Source organism: Sinocyclocheilus rhinocerous, unplaced genomic scaffold, assembly GCF_001515625.1.
Source record: "Sinocyclocheilus rhinocerous isolate Xijiao unplaced genomic scaffold, SAMN03320098_v1.1 scaffold2267, whole genome shotgun sequence".
Taxonomy (NCBI): domain Eukaryota; kingdom Metazoa; phylum Chordata; class Actinopteri; order Cypriniformes; family Cyprinidae; genus Sinocyclocheilus; species Sinocyclocheilus rhinocerous.
In genome coordinates this window covers 833,738-852,975 of record NW_015625573.1, presented here as the reverse complement: position 1 = coordinate 852,975, position 19,238 = coordinate 833,738, and the positions used below count along the sequence as shown (strand labels likewise).

At 38.1% G+C, this 19,238-nt stretch overlaps 1 protein-coding gene across 1 annotated transcript; it reads left to right on the top strand.

The window, feature by feature from the left end:
- The first annotated feature begins 12,278 nt into the window (after nucleotides 1–12,278).
- Nucleotides 12,279–17,675, top strand: LOC107751058 (metalloprotease TIKI2-like). Its single transcript, XM_016566638.1, has 3 exons — nucleotides 12,279–12,500; nucleotides 15,308–15,877; nucleotides 17,571–17,675. Exons 1-3 carry the CDS (start codon nucleotides 12,390–12,392, stop codon nucleotides 17,673–17,675), a joined length of 786 nt encoding a protein of 261 aa, XP_016422124.1. The 5' UTR covers nucleotides 12,279–12,389.
- Nucleotides 17,676–19,238: the final 1,563 nt, after the last annotated feature.

Sequence of the window (19,238 nt, the reverse complement as noted above, 5' to 3'; positions counted from 1 at the left end):
TTATAGCTGTATTGCTGACGGAGGACAGTGGGTGAATTGGCCCGTGAATCCTATAGGGTGGGCAAATAGAGGGGAGTCGTTCTGAAACACTAGCCTTACCTGAACCAGACCTTGGCCTCTCTGTCACCCCACCAATTCACAAAGCCACGCCATGGGTCACAAAGCACCATAAATTCTGCCCAACCTGGCAACCCTGAGACCGCACTCCCATAATAAACAATGAAGCCAATAAGTGTCCAGTATGTCACTGCTAGACAAGCCAGTGAGTGTGTAACCCCACGAACAAAACCGCATTCAGCGGTCTCAGGCTCCTTATATAAAGGACTGGAAAGATGAATGTGGTTCGCTGGATGCCAAAATGATTAACTGTATGTGATACTTAATAAAACCAATGAAGTCAAATGTAACTTAATCTATTTATGGAGCAAACGTGAAATGTGGGAGTGTCAAAGCAGTGTTTTATTGATTTATTTGCCATCACCAACATGGAGACATCTCGTAACATTTATACTTATCCGATCCAGATGGCTGCCAGTGCAAAGTAAGATGTCAGAGAGACCACAGAAAAACTGAATTTAGAAATATGTAAGGCAGTGACGTAATGCAATAAAATAAAAAAAAACGCCAAACTTTTTTTTATCTTTAACTACACTTGAATTCATTAGACAAATAGCCAGAAATATGTTAATGTCTTCTCTAGTGATAGTTGCTAGAAATATTTGTAAAAGTCTGACATAATAAATAAATAAATAAATAGATATAGATAGATAGATAGATAGATAGATAGATAGATAGATAACAGTAAATAGTAAAATTGCAACTGATAGAAAATTGTCTGTTATGTTTGTTTATGCATATTTGTGTAAAAAGAGCTCTGACATTTTGTTATATGGAGAAAAAAGGACAGAATTTTAAAAAGTTGTAGACACAATTGAAATTAAACCAAATGCTGTTTTTAGTCTTTTTTTTAAATACATATATATTAGAAACTATCTGTATAAAATGTAATTATATAATAAATATAAAAATATAATAAATATAAAATAATAATAATAATAATATAATATAATTAAAATAACATGATAACATAATATATAAATAAAATAATGAATAATGAAAAATTACATATATTTTCTTCTCATACACTTCATGCAGGAAAAATGTTGTGAGAATTATTGACCCCTGACAAAATATGTGACCCGTAAAGTAATTCGGTTGAAGCTTTTCCATTTCCATGGCAAATCCTGAAGTACCGTCTCCAAAAATATAATGAATAATACTTAATATTTAATGATGTTTTTAGCTAAAAGGTTAAAGCTATAAGCTTTACAGTACACAAAGTTCAAGTCACTGGTCTGTGTAAGGAACTGCCCCCTAAAGAGTGGTTTTTAAACGAAGACAAGAAGTGACAACTTCAACACCCCCTAATTGCTTCTTGGTGACACAGAGTCCATATATTAATAAGTAGAAGCTGGAGGAAAAGGGCTGCATTCCCCCTACCATTACCCCTATTTGGTTTGGCCCACAGCCAACCTAGTGCAGGTATCACATCAGATTAATGACTAGCTTCTCTGTACAGAGGACTTCCTGTAGTGCTTAGCTGAGGCTCCCTGTGCCAGGCGACTTTTTTTCCCCTCTTTATCATTAGATCTGTGGTTTCACGCTCTCTTTCCTTCTGCTTCTGAGTTGTGGCCTCTAATTCCTTCGCTCAAGTAAGGCCTCATGGTTTAAATCAGAATGCAACAAGCTGTTTTGTTGCATTCTCTTCTTTTGCTTCTGTAATTTCAGCTCATGAGCGACACCAGTCGGTAATGCTAAATAATGACTGTTTTCAAACAGGTGCTCCGTTGATTTGAAGAGTCAACATTGCCAGGATGCTCAGGAGAAAATGGTTTACACACTTTACATTTAAGTTAAGTCTGAAAGGTATATCATTTTAGATTTGATGCTTTATATTAAAGGGATAGCCCACCTAAAAATGAAAATTCTGTCATCATTTACTCACCCCTCATGTCGATCTAAAACTGTATGACTTGTTTTCTTCTGTGGAACACAAAAGAATGTATTTTGAAGAATGTTGGCAACCAAATGGTTGTGAGTCCCATTGACTTCCATTGTATGGACAAAAATACTTTGCAAGCTATAACTATTTGGTTACCAACATTCTTCAAAACATCATCTTTTGTTTGAGTGGCTATACCTTTAAAGAAATATATGTCTTTATCAGTTGTGGGCCCTCTGAAATGTGACTCATGTGTGCAGTAAGTCACCAACAGAACTCAAAAAGAAAAACAAAACTGCAAAAAAAACAGAAAAGTAACTATGGAGACAGCAGCGATCGGAGGCAACCTGGGAGAGCTTCAAATCAACCTCAGACCGCAATCCTCCCACACACTAAATCCTCCTCTCTCATCTCTCCTCTCATCTGATACTCCTCCTCCTCCCCTGAACCTGAAAAGTGCAGCACCAGCTTCATGAAGGCCTGATTTAGTGTCGTTCAGAGGCTGCTGAGGGTGGTCAGTTCCACGCTCCGCTGACCCCCTGAGATTTGTGGAAGTGTGAAGGTTGTGAAAGAGAGCTCTCTTGGGTGATACTTGCTTAAGCGCTGATGGGAAAACAAATGTTGACATTCGTCATCTACAGGACCTGATTCCCCAAAGTCTCATGCACTATAAATTTGATGGTTTGTTGTGTAAAATTAAGAGTCTCCAGATGTAAATTTGCTTCCTAAAGTCAAAACTTCTTACAGTCATGCATTTAAACGTAAAATACATAATACAGCAAGATAAAAAGCTTTCGAGCTGTGTTTTTTTATTTGGTTTATTAAAAATATAATTTAAAAACAAAAAAATTACACAATAACACTATGCAAATAACTACTTGGATGCCAAAATTGAGTTGTTGTTTTTTTGTGCAAAATCAGATTACAAATACATATATATATTACTATTTAAAAGTTTGAGGACAGTATTTTATTCATTTATTTATTGAAAGAAATTAATACTTTTATTCAGTAAGGATGCATTAAATTATCGAAAGAAAGGAATTACTTTCAAGCTGAGTTGCAATTTTTACTTAATTTACTCAGTTCACCTTGAGAAAAAAAACATACCATTAGAACAACCCAATTTAAAAATACTAAAAAGAACTATTCACTTGTCAAAAGCTGTTGTAAATTAACCTAGTATCCTAGAACCTCCACTGGTGCCCCTTTAAAAAAATATTAAAAATAGGTGTACGAGTCTCCTGCTTGCAGTGGCCTTATGTTTTTGCACAAACTGCATTTTTGGAGGGACGGTGCCTTCCACACTACGTAAGGGAGTTCAGACATTATTGAGAGATTTGTCTCTTTGAGGAGTGGTTAACCACATGAGAACTTAGTTGATCATTCTGTGTGTGTGTAGATTTGAAACAAGGGGCTTACTAGATGATAAATCACAGGCTCTGTCGTGAGAGACTTGGGCCTGGGGGTCTGTCTGGCCTCTGTCATGGAAAACACTGAGAGCCCCTCTCACACACACACACACACACACACACACACACACACACATTTATAAACACCCACACAGACAAGCTTATTAATGTGAATAGCAGAGGAATCTGTGCTAATCTAATATAATTAACCATGTGCAAAATCCCCTGAACAAAGCCTCAGCAGACTCCGAGCACTGATTGAAGGGCAGGTCTGCTCTTTTGCTTTCATAGCTGTTTGGTGATCAGAATAAATCAAACAGAACTGGAAAAGAACAGGAACCTCTGTGATTTCTCATAGAGTTAGACCTAATTTATCATTTATATAAACTGCATGAGTATGCATGGATGGGATCTTTCAACTTTTCACAAGTTTCGCAAGACAAATTAACTTTTGTGTTTTTTAGCGAAACATTAAAGTACTCTGCTTTTTAGCTCTCAGTCCCCATACAAATTATAGTGCTGTTTTAAGTTAACACCACATTTCATACGTGCAAGAACAGTTTTTCCCACTTTAATTTACAACTTCTAAGGGTCCATCTGATATTAGAAACCCTATTACTCTGCATCAAACATTGGTTCCTTGTTTTATCAGTGTATCACATTCCATCGAACTGAGCCAGGATAAACAGGAAAGAAGGGTTTATTGCAATTTTTCATCTCCATCTTTTCTCCTCTTGGATGGTATGTGGTGGTCAGGCTATGAAATGTATTAAGTTTCCACTTAATAAAAAAAAAAAAAAAAACTCTGTTGCAGATCAAGGGGGATTATTTCCCCAATTACCTACACCGTGGCTCATTTACTGTCTGAGTCCTGCATCTTCAAAATAGAAGTTGTGTCACCAAGCACTAAATGAGAGGTGGAAACAATGAAGCAGCTAACTGGGTATCCGATAAAAAACAAACAAAAGATAAATACAATCACAAACTGGAACATTATATTATATTCTGTATATATATACACACACACACACACACACACACACACACAGAGAGGTTTGTTTTTGTGAAAAGTGGGGACATCCCATAGGCGTAATGGTTTTTCTACTGTACAGACCGTATATTCTATTGCCCTACACCAACACTACCCCTAAACCTACCCCTCACAGGAAACTTTGTGCTATTTCAGACTTTCAATACACTCCATTCTGTGTGATTTATATGCGTTTTGAAAAGTGGGGACATGGGGTAATGTCCTGAAAAGTCACCTTCTCCTTGTAATACCTATGTCATACCCTTGTCATTATACAAATTTATGTCCTCATTTGTCACAAAAACGCGCGCACACACACACACAAACACACTTTTCACAAGCCAATCAATTCCTAATGTGTATAATCAAGTGCCTTACTACATTTTCTCATTGAATATCTTCTTTCACTTGGAAATACATCAAATTATGGAAATAAAACAGTTTGATCAAAGAGTTTCATATAGATTTTTAGATTAAAAAAAATTAAATTTTACAACTTAATAACATGCTACATTTAATTATCGTGTAGTTTTATGGTTAATATAAAAAATGTAATATGGTTATCCTTGTAAATAACTTTAAATACGAGAGTTTAGAAAAACATTCCTAGAATTCTGTTCATTCTTTAAAAAAAAGAAACGTTTATTTAAATTAATGACACATTACGTTTACGCTGTGATCTCATTCTGAATAAGAGAGTCAGATTGCAGTACTGGCATGCTTCTCATCCATCCATGCACCATTTAGACCCGACACATGATGATAAGAGAACATGATGATGCTCTGATCGGCTGTGGCTTGTCCCGAGAAGGGAGGTTTGCAAACAGAAACAAATAGAAGTGTTTCATAACATGTCTCCATGTGTATGGAATCTGTGTTTGACAGCAGAGGGGGGAAAAAAATCAAAGAAATGCATCACACAGTGACTGTTTTTTATTATGTCTGAGCATAAGGCACTCATCTCATTTAAATCAAATTGAGGGAAACCGCGCTATCACATACAGCATCTAAGATATGACATGACTCAACTATCTGAGATTGATATAAGAGAAATCAGCATATCATCTCTGATACCACACAAATCTGGCTGGACCGTGAGCGCAGCCATTAAGTCAAGCTGCCTGTCTGCATACGGGCCTTGCTGTGTTTTAACCTCCTGTTGAGTGGTGTGTGTTTTAGTCAAACAAGAGTCCTTCACCTTTGCCCACGCATTTAAAACAAACCCCTACAGGCTTTACTTGGGGGTCCGGCCCAGTTTAACTGAGTCTAGCTAAAGCTTCTGAAATGCAAACCCTTTGCAAAAAACAAGTACACTTTAGCATACATTCAAAAAAGGTACGCATTAAAGAAATAATACACTTTAAAAGAACATAGTGCAAAACTGAATGTAATGTTTTCAGACACTTAACTGCATGTTATTTATAATAAAATGAAAATATATCAAATATAAATGAAAATAAATAATGTTAAATACAGGCCTATTTGTAATTACACTTTTAATCATGAAGTTGCAATTTAGTGCATTTAAAATATAGTTTAAATGTAATACTGAATAATAAGCTGCAGTTAAATAAGTGTACTTTTTTTTAAAACACAGCGAACAATTATTAAAATATAATTATTTAAAATGGACTTTAAAGCAAATCTTTAAATTTGGCATTTTATGTATTTTTTATATTCTTTATATAAGATTTTAAGTACACTACAAGTGCACATTCAATACAAGTTAATTTCTTCACTTAAAGTTAAAATCAAAGTTATTGATTAATATGATTTTATTCAGAATATGATAATGATTTCAACACTACTCTTCGTGCCAGGAACAGTGACGTGAATGATTCATTCATGTCTCACACAGAAATACTTGCATAATTTCTTCCATACAAACTGTGCGTGAAATGCATCTGCACAAACATGTGGCACGTCAGGCCACGGCTGCTGGCAGGACAATAAACAAATCAATCATGAAAACAGCATAAAGCGTGTTTCCTTTTCCTACACGTACTGTAGATTACAGTAAAAGCTCAGACACATGCTCAGAATCAGCAGGAGAAGCAAAAAATGAGAGCTGAGCTTTTCCTGGAAGCGCCCACACCCACACTCACAATGTTTTTTTCTGTTTTTGTGCCATTTATTGGGAAGAGGGGTTGTAGGATCATTGAAGGAATGGATGGGAAGTTTCCTAGGCTTTATCATGTCTCCACTGACAGCCAAGCTCTGGCAACAACTGAGCAACAACTGTTTGTGAGCTGAAATTGAAAACATGCAGCAGAACAAGAAAAGAAAGGATCTGATTGTGCTGTTTACTGACAGCACTGGATGAAAACAAACTGTAGAGGAAAGTAGCACAATTGTAGTGTCAGGGAGTGCAGAGTCTGTCATGGAAACCAAAAGCAGAGCATTTTTTTTTACTTCAACCTCCTTTTTTTCCTCCTGAGAAAATTACTTGCACTTACAGCATCCCTGGAGAGCTTTAGGTCATTGAATATGTTTTGGTCTACCCTTTCAGTCATTTATTTAAGACATAAAATGCTGGACAATATATGTATTTGTCTTTTATTTATCCAGTGAAGTAGGCTACTTCATGAAGGACATCATCTCTTGCGCAAAATTACACAAAGACAGGCCAAGACAAGAAATTGATGTAGTTTGACAGAACTTGTAAGGCACTTCTGTGAGTTTTGAAAAAAATGGCATTGCAATTCAGTCCACCTGACAGACTGGGGAAGTAGTCCACATCTCTCTCCCATGGCCCGCTGTGATTTATCTATGATTTCTGAGACAAAAATAATCAGCACAATCTCAAATCACAGCATTTACCCAAACATTTAAAAGGGCCAACATGAGAGAGCTAACAATCAGCTAACCATCTATTTTTGCAGGACTTCAGAGATGTCTTCATATCAACATCATCTAAAGAGGTTGTTTTGTAAAACATGTCAAAAGAGATGCGGGAAAAGACGGATTTGATCATTTAATACTTTTTTTAACCATTTGAATCGTTTGAAAGTAATAGATGGAACTGAATTTTAATTTTTACCCTTTACCTTCCTTAATAAAAGTTAAAAGAATAATTCTAATATTTTACGTAAAAATGTATATGATAAAAATGTTAAAATATATGAATATATGTTAATAATAATAATAATAGTTGTTGTTTTATTTTTATTATATTTTTATTCATATACATTTTTAAATAAAATTTTGGAAAACAAAGACATTTTGTGCTTTTATTACATGGTACAAAACTTTGCAGAAGAGATTACCTGGATTAATAATAATAATAAAATTTAATAATAAATAAATGTATTCATTATTGATTTAAAAAGACTAGGCTTCCTTGTTAACCAAGTACACACACACAGCATCCACCCATTGCCAAAACATTTCAAAATCTGACAAGCAATCCAGGTCAAGAAACTAAGATGTTCTTTAAGAATACTGGAAAAACGCTAGATAAACATGGTTAAGATTTCACCACTCATAAAACCCCATAGTACGCTGCAGCCAGGAAACAGGCCTCTCTGTATTTTCTTAGGCAGCTCTCTGGCCACCCCCCACCCATTTCTGTCTCAAACATACACACACACACACACACACACACACACACACACACACAAGTACATTTTAAAGAGAAGATGATACACTGTATCTAACGGTGTGTGTCAGTACATTGTGACTGGCAAATTTATGACAATAAATGTTTGCCTGCTTTGGTCAGATTAAGTGCTCTTGCAAACGCTATAATTACATGGTCTGAGAATATGTGATTTACACCGGCTTCAGTATGGAGTACCTCTGTCTCTGTGGGAAATTCTGGATCCCTGTTGCCAATCTGCTATGCACTAGCATCTCTTGGACAAAGATAAGCCGATTTGCGGTGAATGTGAATGAACTGCTGCCTGACAATGATGCCCTGGATGTTATTTCCATAATATTATGATTTCTTTTGTTCAAATCCAGACTTCCAGGTCTCACTATATTAAACCACCACAATCTTTAACCAGTAGTAATTTTGGAGCTCTTTGTACAGTTGCATCATGAATAGATGACGTTATTGAGTCTATTCAGACGGTAACATTGAGAGACCCCAGTAACAGATGAAGCCATAGCAGGGGTCCCCCACAGATCATCATGCAATTACACATTTAATCTCTGATCTAAAAAGAAGGCACTGTTGCATTACGGGAAGCCTTTGTTTGCGAGCGCTTTGATGTGATTGTTCAGTGTCTTCTGAGGTTATGAACACAGAAATGTGCACAGAAACACTTTTTTCCCGCTCTCTCTCCTACATACATACACTAACAAGCCAGTTAAGCCTTTTCCAAAATCAAACAAACAAAGCTAAACAATTCCATCCACAGTTTCCGATATTCCCAGGAAGCAGCGATCTGTAAGAAATTCCATCACAGTCTCACAGAAAGCGAACAACCATCCGTCTGTCGCCTTCCCATCTTATCATCATCTGAATCTCTCCACCACCACCCACCTCTCACTTTCACTCCTTCTCTCCATCTCTTTCATACTGATTCATGAGATAGCCTGACAGTCTTTGTCTGCGTGTGAGCACACGCCAGGAAAATGCCGAACAGATGCTTCAAACAGTCGTAAAAGAGTCGTTCTACTTTAATGTTTTTGTAGTTTGCTACTCTTTGCTGTCAAAACTACACAAGTTCTTCATGTTTTGGCATGAAGATTGTGAAATCTTAAAGCCATTTAAGTGCGCATTTTTTCCACAGGCTGGTTTATTACTAGTTCATTCAACTCATGGCCTCACGTTTCTTCTACTGACCCCTGAATGACACTTGCAACCCCCTTCTGTGAGGACCTCTTTGCCCCCTACTGTCTTAGGAAATCCAGTGTACCATAAACCACAACAATACATCAGTATTTACAACAAAGCTGTATTATTTTGGGTTTAAGGCACAATTTAAAGGTTATTTGAAAGTTACCACTGACTACAGTATTGTATCATGTTCAGGATGAGCAAACATCCTCTTACTGGGAACTTTCCCTTTTGTTTGACTTTGTCTTAGGTTACTGAGAACAGCACAATGGCTTTAGTTTGCTCTCACAGCCTCTTGTCATACTATGAATGGACAATAGAGGGCACCGTTTTAAAGATAAACAAGTTAAAATGTCACAGGCATAATGGACAAAGCAGGTAAAGCACAAAAAGATCAAAATTAGCACAAACTCAAAAAAATGAAAGGAAAAAAGACCTTCATATATAAATGGAGAGATTTTGTCTTGATTCAATCATGAATCATGAGCTCATTCGGGGGTAAGCTGTGAAATGTCAAAGTCTCATTTCTGGGCCTCAGAAACATGAAAACACGCGACTTGAAGAGCCTTGAGGTGAAAGACATTACCCACTTCATCCTAAAAAAGCAGCATGACGGCACATGAGAGCGTGGACTGATCTGTCAGCGTGTTTGTTTGAACGTCTAATTGAAGGGTTCAGTCTGACAATGAGGTGAATGAATGCAGATACGACTATGACAGTGCGACCATATGTGTGCCCTTTAAGAAAAAACACAAGTTCTTGGCTTATGCGTCCCTAGGCATCCATTAAAGAAACAACCAGAACAGTATTGTTCAACTGTTTTATTTCCACTATCCAAGTGCACAATGTATATACAGTATATGTATGTGTGTGTGTTTGTTTGTGTGTTCTGGAGCAAATCCAGGAATATTCCATAACTAGCTTCGTGCACTCACCAACCAAGAATGTGAAAATCACCCTCAGACCCCAAACTCTTGTAAGGCGCGGTTTCAACAGGTATATGCATCTGCAGGTGGCCACAGGTGAAACAGAAGACAAGTACGAATGGAAAAGCCCTCAATAACAGAACACACACAATGAGAGAAGGCAGATGTAGGATCTCCGTGAGAGTAACAGTAAAGTAAACCTGCACGGCACATATGGTCAACGAGCCGTAAAATAACAATTGCATGGGATTATCTGTCATTCAGACTGAAAAATGATTCTCGGCGAATCTCTTACTGCAACTACAGCACGCAGGGGAAACTGCGAGGAAGAGCTAGAGCTGTTCATTACACTGTAGCCAATCATTTAATCATTTAATCGTTCATCAACACTTGTGATTGAAACGTGCTGCTTTAAAACTTACTGATACTGCACATCATCGAGGCCTGGTTGAGCACACACATAAACAAATAGAAGGCTGTAATCAGTGTGGTGTAATCACTGAGCCGACAGAAAATATACAGTAGGTAAGAGCAAGTACGCCCGCGTTGGAGCCTCATACAGGACCTGTGGAGAGTCTGGAGAATGAGACGTGATGGAAACAAAAAGGGGCTCTTGTGTCGACCCTTTCTGCTGTCACCAGCGGAGCTCTATGTAGCCTGTGATTAATTGCCCACTACTTGACACTGTCACTCGGCCATCCACTCGGACAATAACATGGGTCACGGCACCAGAGCTGGGCACTGCGGAAAAACGACAACTGGCTTTCAGCACTACCATTCATCCTCCAGTGGTACTGGCCGGAATTACACATCCTTAACGAGAACTGGAATGAAAAAACAAACTTAAAATATATTTTTGCAGGCATTACTTCCTACAATGTTTAGATTCATTAATCATAGCTAGGCCTGCGATCCAGAACATGTCAATGCAAAAATAATTAGAGTCAATGGCCACGACGCATTACTGTCAAATAGATGGTGACAGTGATGAATTGAGGGTAAACGGTACAATATGCCAGAAACGAAACATTTAAGCGGCAAAAGACCCCAATGGCATGCCTTCTATACAGAATGTCACATTTAAAAAAAACAACAACAAACGAATTCATGCAGAAAGCGTCAGTTTGTGCTGTATCAGAGAAAGAAATCAAAGGAAAAATGTTATCTTGCAGGAACTGCTGTTGACTGTCGGATTATTTTGACTCCCTAAAATAGATTTAATTTTTTTAGTTTAATTAGAAAAAGATATAGTTATAACTGGAAGTCACCTTAATATAGTGATAACTTATGTTAGCTTTTATGGATAAAATGTACATGACATCATGTATATTAGGGTGTGCATGTTACACTTTATGTTGTTTAGTTATTGCTTAGTGCATTATGCACTGTCCTGTAGGTTACTGTGTTTTATGTGACTAACATTATGCTCTGCCTATACATTTTTTTGTAATTGTTCATCATGTGGTATGATAATTTACGGTACCACCTGTAATATTATGGTGGTTATTAGTAGGTATTATTTTTTTTGGACAAAGTAAGGCTCCTATTTTAACATTATAGTAGCCTACAGAGCTACTAAACATTATAGTAAGCTATACAGAGCTCTCAGTTTTACAGTAAATTTAACCGGACTTTTTTTTACAAATTCTTCATACATCTAATGAAAAGTCATCATCCACCTAAAGACCAGGGTATTTTTTCAGTGATCAATGTAGATCAATGCTGTGTTCCATGACCGTCGAAATGTTAAACACTGGTCCTCCGAAAGAACCTGCTCTCCCCTCCTCTTAACAAGCAGAGGGGGAAACATTCAAGGCGTTTCACGTTCTCTGCGCAGTTAAACTGGAAACTTGAGGGCGCAGCGTAGAGTTTGTGCTGGAGAGAGAGAGAGAGAGAGAGAGAGAGAACGCGAATCCCTTTGAAAGTCTGGGCCAGGAGAGAGAGAGAGAACGCGAATCCCTTTGAAAGTCTGGGCCAGGAGAGAGAGAGAGAACGCGAATCCCTTTGAAAGTCTGGGCCAGGAGAGAGAGAGAGAACGCGAATCCCTTTGAAAGTCTGGGCCAGGAGAATGGCGGAGGGGCAGAATGCTTTCCTTTCGAGACGGCAAATGTGAGCCCAATCATCACCGGCGGAAAACATTTTATTTGTGCTGTGAAACCAGGAGAAACTTGTAAACAACAGAGGTAACGGAGCTAAGGGAAACGTGAGGTGTCCTGTGCCCTCTCATCTCGAAATGAACTGTCACTCGGGACTACGATGGTTGGTAACTTTATGCGCTTTCTTTCAAGTGGGCTCACCGCGGGACACGCACCAGAGCACGCGGAAATGTGACAAGCCCGTATCGGTGAGTGTGTCTAGTGCGCACTTTGTGAAGTTGCTTCGCGCGCACTGCACTCACCTTTGCAGGACCTCTTAAATGGCGTGTCATCAAGATCTATCTTGCATGATATTATTATAGGAGATTGGTTCGCTGTTTGATCTTCTCCACTTCTTCTATTTTAAAGAGGTGCTTTTATTACCAACAACTGAAATAATTCAATTCAAAGACTGTGATTCGAAATTATTGGAATGGTTGTAATGTTTGATAGTTCAATTTAACTTGGAAGTTTTTTTTGGGAAGGTTAAAAATAGATAAATTCATTTTATCTGTACGATCGTTTTCTCAGACTACAATTTATTCTAAACATAACTGTATTTGGCCACTAAAATACGTGTGCATTTTGTAACAAATCAAACCATTAAATTGCTATTTTAACATAAAACATTAATTACTTTTGCTGTGAGGTTCAGTAGGGTTTTCGTTTCTTATTTAATTATTCTGCATGATCTTGTACCTCTTCATATCATTAACAAATATACCTAAAAATAAAAGTTATAATGTAAATTTGAATAAACATTAGACATTTTTATAATACTACAAAACAACTTATTTTAATATAATTATTATATTTGTTGCATTTCAGTTATCAATTGAGCCATAACGGAATATCTATTTTAAAACAATAATTATTTAGTGGCGTCCAGCCAGCCGCGTGTCACTTCTTGTCATGTAATCGTAGAAATCTGGGCCAGAAAAATGACTTTTTGTGCCAAGCGAAATACAGCTAAAATCTTGCCAGTGCAGTGCCAGTTTATGTGTCAAAGGAAAAAGGGGGAAGTCCCACGGGTGAATAGACTTCAAATGCATTTATATGGAAAAAAAATCACGGACCCCCATAAACAGATCAAGTTTAATTGAGACGAGAACTGTTAAAGTAGTTATCGAGCATATTTACTTCATTATGATTTGGCAAGCTGCGCGAGGCTGCTTAACGCAATTAATGTTTCGCTTTCATCCGAGCCATACAGTGCATGGAGGAGAGAGTTCATCATCGGTCGAGGAGGAAATCATAAGGAAAGATACATTATATTCCATCAAACATATGTAATATCGACTATCCCAAGTTTTAAAAGAGAGTGCTGGTTCTTCACTCATTCAATACAGTGTTTGTGTATTTATAGGCAGAAATGCTTTGTTAAATATAAATCGAAAGTTAATGCATTATGCACGCAAACTTTCTTCCAATCTACCTTTCTATTTGTTTTGACAATTAATGTTTATCTTTTCCTGGAGATTTATATAATTAATGGTCCCATTGTCCAGGACATGACCTGTGCATTCTTAATGTAATTCATAATGCGCGAGTACTGCGAGGCCTGTTTTTGGTTAAGAATGTACTCCATAAACAGAGCAGAGGGTTTGTGAATGTGACCTGCTCATTCAGAATACATTACTTTAGTATATAAGCTTCTCTCCAGTAAAGCCGGTCAGTGTTCGAGCCATTTCCACAGGTGTCCAAATACAATATGAAGACATGAGCAGGCGCGAACACATGTGGCAATTTCAGACGTTAAGACCCCAAAAAATATAAAGGAATGAATAACTGCAGTCTGTGGAGGCACATTAAAATAAATGACAAATAAGGATGTTCGATTAAAATAATATTAATAAAAGAATTTTAAAAGCTAGTATTAAAACGTGCTAAGTTCTTAGAAATGCAGTTTAATCTTTGTATTATATGTTGGTTTCATACATTCTTGAAACACATTATACCATTTTTAAAAAATATTTAGATTTTATGAGGCTAAAATGTCACGTGGTGTAATCATCACCGGAAAAGTACTAAAACACTTTATGTACTCCTTATTTTCAAAATTGTTATTTTCAAATGTATTTTAAGGTAATTCTAAACACAAATATATACAAATGTATGTGTATATACATACATCATGAAATGGCATCCTATCAATTTTTTTTCACATGACCGCAAAATGATATTCTGCATGTTACACCCTGACAAAAATATTATAATCAAATTAATTCAAGAGTTGTAAACAAGTAATTTCTGGATGAATTGCATTTCTTAATGCAAGTAAGCATAAAATATCTGGGGGGGGGGGACTACAAATATAGTCAAACATCACTTGCAATTCTTCCTGCTCTCATTAACATCAGCTCTGACTCATGGTTAATAAACTCTAAACTGCTCTTTCCTGATTTGAGGTGGTTGAACAATTCATTAAATTTAAAGGTTGACCGTTTAAGAGTGAGTTGTTCATTGAAGGTTACATTTTACAAGGGCACAGCTATTGACAGCCTCAGCAACTAGTAAATACTTTAAAGTTTCAGAGGGTGCAGAACAGTAGAGGTTTGCAGCGCTGCAGAGTGTAAAGGCCCTTTTTACGAGGAAAGGCACACTGTAAACTAAGAACCCCATTAAACATTTCCACCACAGATTTAATACGCCAGCTCTATCAGTGCACTGGCATGAACCAAGTCCTCTGTGACACAGCTATACTATATGGTGCTTTTTTCCCTCAGTTTGACTTTGAATAAGGAAAAAGTTAATGCATACTGTGACCCTATGGAATTCAGTTTGAGATTATTATATCAGTGTCTAAGACTTCATCAGTCTGGTTTATATTGATCTATGCAGTTTAAAACATTGATTATGATCTTTTTTAGGATAATAAAACGGATAATTACCAAATATATATAGGCTAATCTTTGAGTGTCATTATTTGAGTTGTAACACTGATGTATTTCTTTCAGTCTAATGTTTTGCTACTGACCCTTTGACCCTAAAATCTCTTCCTTTTCTCTTTATCAAGCAGAAAGACATGAACTCCTTCCTGTGGACCGTGAAACGGCCTCCTCCTTACCCTCCGTCCTATCTGTTTGGGACAATCCACGTCCCGTACACTCGAGTCTGGGACTACATCCCTGAGAGCTCGAAACGGGCCTTCCAGACCAGCACCAATGTTTTCTTTGAACTGGATCTCACAGATCCTCTAACCATCTCAAAACTCACTAGCTGCCAGCTTCTGCCCAACGGAGAAAACCTCCAGACGTTACTGCCACGTGATCTCTACCGCCGACTCAAGCGCCACCTGGACTACGTCAAACACATGATGCCCTTCTGGATGACGGCAGACCAGCGTGGCCGGGGGCTTTATGCAGACTACCTCTTCAATGCCATTGCAGGGAACTGGGAACGCAAGAGGCCCGTATGGGTTATGCTGATGGTGAACTCACTGACGGAAGCAGATGTGCGGTCACGGGGAACTCCGGTACTCGACCTGTTCTTGGCACAGGAAGCCGAGCGTCTCGGAAAGCAGACAGGTGCTGTGGAGAGGGTGGAGGAACAGTGCCATCCCCTGAATGGACTGAACTTCTCACAGGTCAGTGAGTAGGCAACCAGACAGAGAGTCCTGTGTGTGTGTTTTGGCAAGGGTGCATGGGAAATCCGGTGGTTTAAAAAGGTGTTGTTATGGATTAAGTGATTATGAATATCCACAGACAAACCAGAGCAGGGAGGAAATGAGATAAAAGTCTGGAGTTAAATCAGAGGGGGAGGGAGCGCAGCTGGCAGCTTGATAGACTGGTGTGGAAATCAATGCTGAATAAAATTTATGAGGTATAGAGGGAGGAAAGAGAATGACTGTCTGCCTGTGGGGTCGTGCTGTCATCTGACACATCTTGATTATCCTATTGCTGCCTGTCGAATGTAACATTAGAGTGAAAGATGGACAAACTAACCTAATTGCTTGATGATATGTAGGTGGAGGGTATCCAGCTTTTATTTCTGCACTGAAAAAGGAGTGGCTCACAGATATGTATAGAGCGGAGGAGTTATATTAAACAGGCAGAGTGTTTTTGTTCCTTGTGTGTCACACACACACAAACTATACCCTATTTTATATAGAATTTATGTCATATATATCTTTTAAAAAAGATTAATTTATATATATATATATATAGTGCTTCTACTAAATACTGAGCATTTTTCAGTTTTTCTTTTTTAATAAATTTGCAAAAATGTCAACAATTCTGTGTTTTTCTGTCAATATGGGGTGCTGTGTGTACATTAATGTGGAAAAAAAATTAACTTAAATGATTTTAGCAAATGGCTGCAATATAACAAAGAGTGAAAAATTTAAGGGGGTCTGAATACTTTCCGTACCCACTGTATAAACTAAGTATATCTATAAAAAATGATATATATTAAAACATATACACACACACACATCATACACATAAAAAAAAACAATACTGTAAAAAAGCATTTTGTTAAAAAATTCCAAAATATTATTGATGTTTGGCGCTCACTGCGGTCCAACAAGACCTCAACACAACCTCAATACACTGCTTACCACCACAAAACCTGCATTGGTGCCAGCAACACGGACATGAACATTCACCCTGCAACTGAATCTGTGAGCAGGGGCCCCTGTGTGACAGGCAACAGGGCTCCTGTGCTAATTTAAGAGGGTACAGGGGCAACATAGCCTCTCCACTTTCATCAGCACCTCCTAACTATGCTGTCAAAAAAGAACATGCCTGCAGGGCCTGCCCGCCAGCGCACCCCCTGTAAGGAATTGTGGGAAATGTGGACCCAGCACAGGGTGACAGCTCTCTCGTCTTTAATCTGAGAGAGGTCAAAATACCGCTCTCATTCCCAGTCTGACAAAGTCAAAATATCTTTTTTTTTTTTTATGTAGCGGCAAAATAATGCTTTCAGACAGAATGGGTTTTAGATAGAATTACAGTTTGGAAATTTATTGCATCAAATATTTCTTTGAGTATGAGTTTATTTTTCACTGAATTCTGTTCATACACTAAATGTCACCAGAATTGGTAGAACAGATGGAGTTAGGCACTGCAATATGAACTGTAACAAAGTGCTCTTAATGATTCTAGAAGTCGCTGCTTTAGATTCTGGTGAAGGTTCAGCCAGCGATCCATTTTAATCACAGGGCTAATCAGCAAGCTTTTGAACATCTGAATTTCCTACAGCTTTCCGTCCAAAAATAGTCCCAGAAGAAGTAAAGTGCATGAAATGAAAATGACAGGCAAATGATTATCCTGTATTAGAATCTGAGGGATAATTTAAGCGCCGTGCTCGCCTGGAACGCTCAAGCAGGAGTGAGGTCAGACGGCAAGATCATGCATGGAGGCAAGAAGGAAGGGGTTGGATGATGTGTAGGCTGTGGTGTCGCTGCGAGGCTTAATCTGAAACATGAGCCACGGGATTGTGGAAGATCAGAGTTGGGAATGCTTCCAAATGCTGCTAGCCAGCGTATTAATCGTTCCCAATAAAAGTAACTGCCTACGATATCCTGAAACTTGCAGTGCTCTCTTTCTCGGGGTTTCACGGCATGAGTCATCAGTTGTCGCTGGCATCCCCACACCAGAATTTGTGTCAACCGCCCTGGCCTTTACCTTGGGTTGAAGCAGTTAGCCTGACCTTTTCCTCTATGTTCGCTGGGAAACGTTGCCAAGAGCTCAGGAAGTGCTTTGAGCTCAGAAGGTGCTACAGAAAAACAGGTCCCCATCTCAGTGCTGATGTGGTTGCTTGGAGGATAATGGGGTGTGATGCCAGGAGGATAGAGCGGTTAGCATGGCCTGGCACAGATCCACGTCTGGCTCTCGGATGGAGTGCAGGGTGAAGTTGAAGAGTATTGGGGAGAGTTTGGCTTTCTCCTTGAAGCAGGAGTGGTGAGTTTCAAAGACCGCATGGAGAGCATGGTTCACCTTCAGCTCTGCAAACATGGATGAACGTAGACAGCTAGGTATGATAGGAAGCAACATGAAGGGCAAGCTCCCATTATGCATCAGTGGACTGAATGCCTCATGCCTATGCTAAAGCAATGTACACATGTGCTTATTTATCTTGTTAGCTCATGTTGTAGCTAGCATTTGAACATTGGGGGAGGAGACAAAAAATGTACAAGAACATCATATATATACCACCCTCCTCTGGGCTGAGGTCAAAGGTCGCGGCCTAGCTGACAATGTAGACAAACTCAAGGATACACACAGTCTCTGTGTGATACTGGCTAGCAAAGAAGGAAAGTCACAAGGCTATTTTAGGCTCTGTGTAGGGAGTGAAAACCCCACTGCAAACTTAAACTCAGACTAACAGAATAAAGTTGTTGGAACTCACACTTTAGCAGAAGCCACATGTTTTCAGCTGTGAAGAAGTGCTGAAGTGTTGATGGACCTTGGAGGGATTGAGTCTGTTAAAATGGGATTAACAGAAATGTATAGTCAAATACAGCAGACATATTTGTACACTCACTGTGAAATTGTCATGAGCTTTTCGCCATATTATTATACAGCAATTAGTTCCAGTTCACTAATTTGTTTGTATCACTTCGCTTCTCTGTGTTTGTTACAGAGAATTCAAATTGTGTTAACTAGTCTTTTTGTTGGCAGAGAAAAAATAAACCATACTGTATAGCCAGCCATATTGTGAATGAAATGTCAGTTTCCTTATATTAATTTGTTAACTTGTTCTTGTTCATAAGTTTGGGGTCAGTAAGATTTTTTTTTATATAATACTTTTATTGAGCAAGGACATATTAAATTGATCGAAAGTGACAGTAAAGACATTTACAATGTTATAAAAGTTTTTCATTTCAAATAAACACATTTTTTTTCAACCGTCTGATCAAAGAATCCTGAAAAAAATGTATCATGGTTTCCACTAAAATATTAAGCAGCACAACTGTTTTCAACATTTTTTTTAATAATAAGAAA

Bases quoted from the DNA above. Each gene is read 5' to 3' on its own strand.
- LOC107751058 (XM_016566638.1), top strand. From the start codon at position 12,390: ATGAACTGTCACTCGGGACTACGATGGTTGGTAACTTTATGCGCTTTC. The intron at 12,501-15,307 runs GTGAGTGTGTCT...CTCTTTATCAAG, and splicing joins AATGTGACAAGCCCGTATCG to CAGAAAGACATGAACTCCTT. The intron at 15,878-17,570 runs GTCAGTGAGTAG...ATCCTGTATTAG, and splicing joins ATGGACTGAACTTCTCACAG to AATCTGAGGGATAATTTAAG.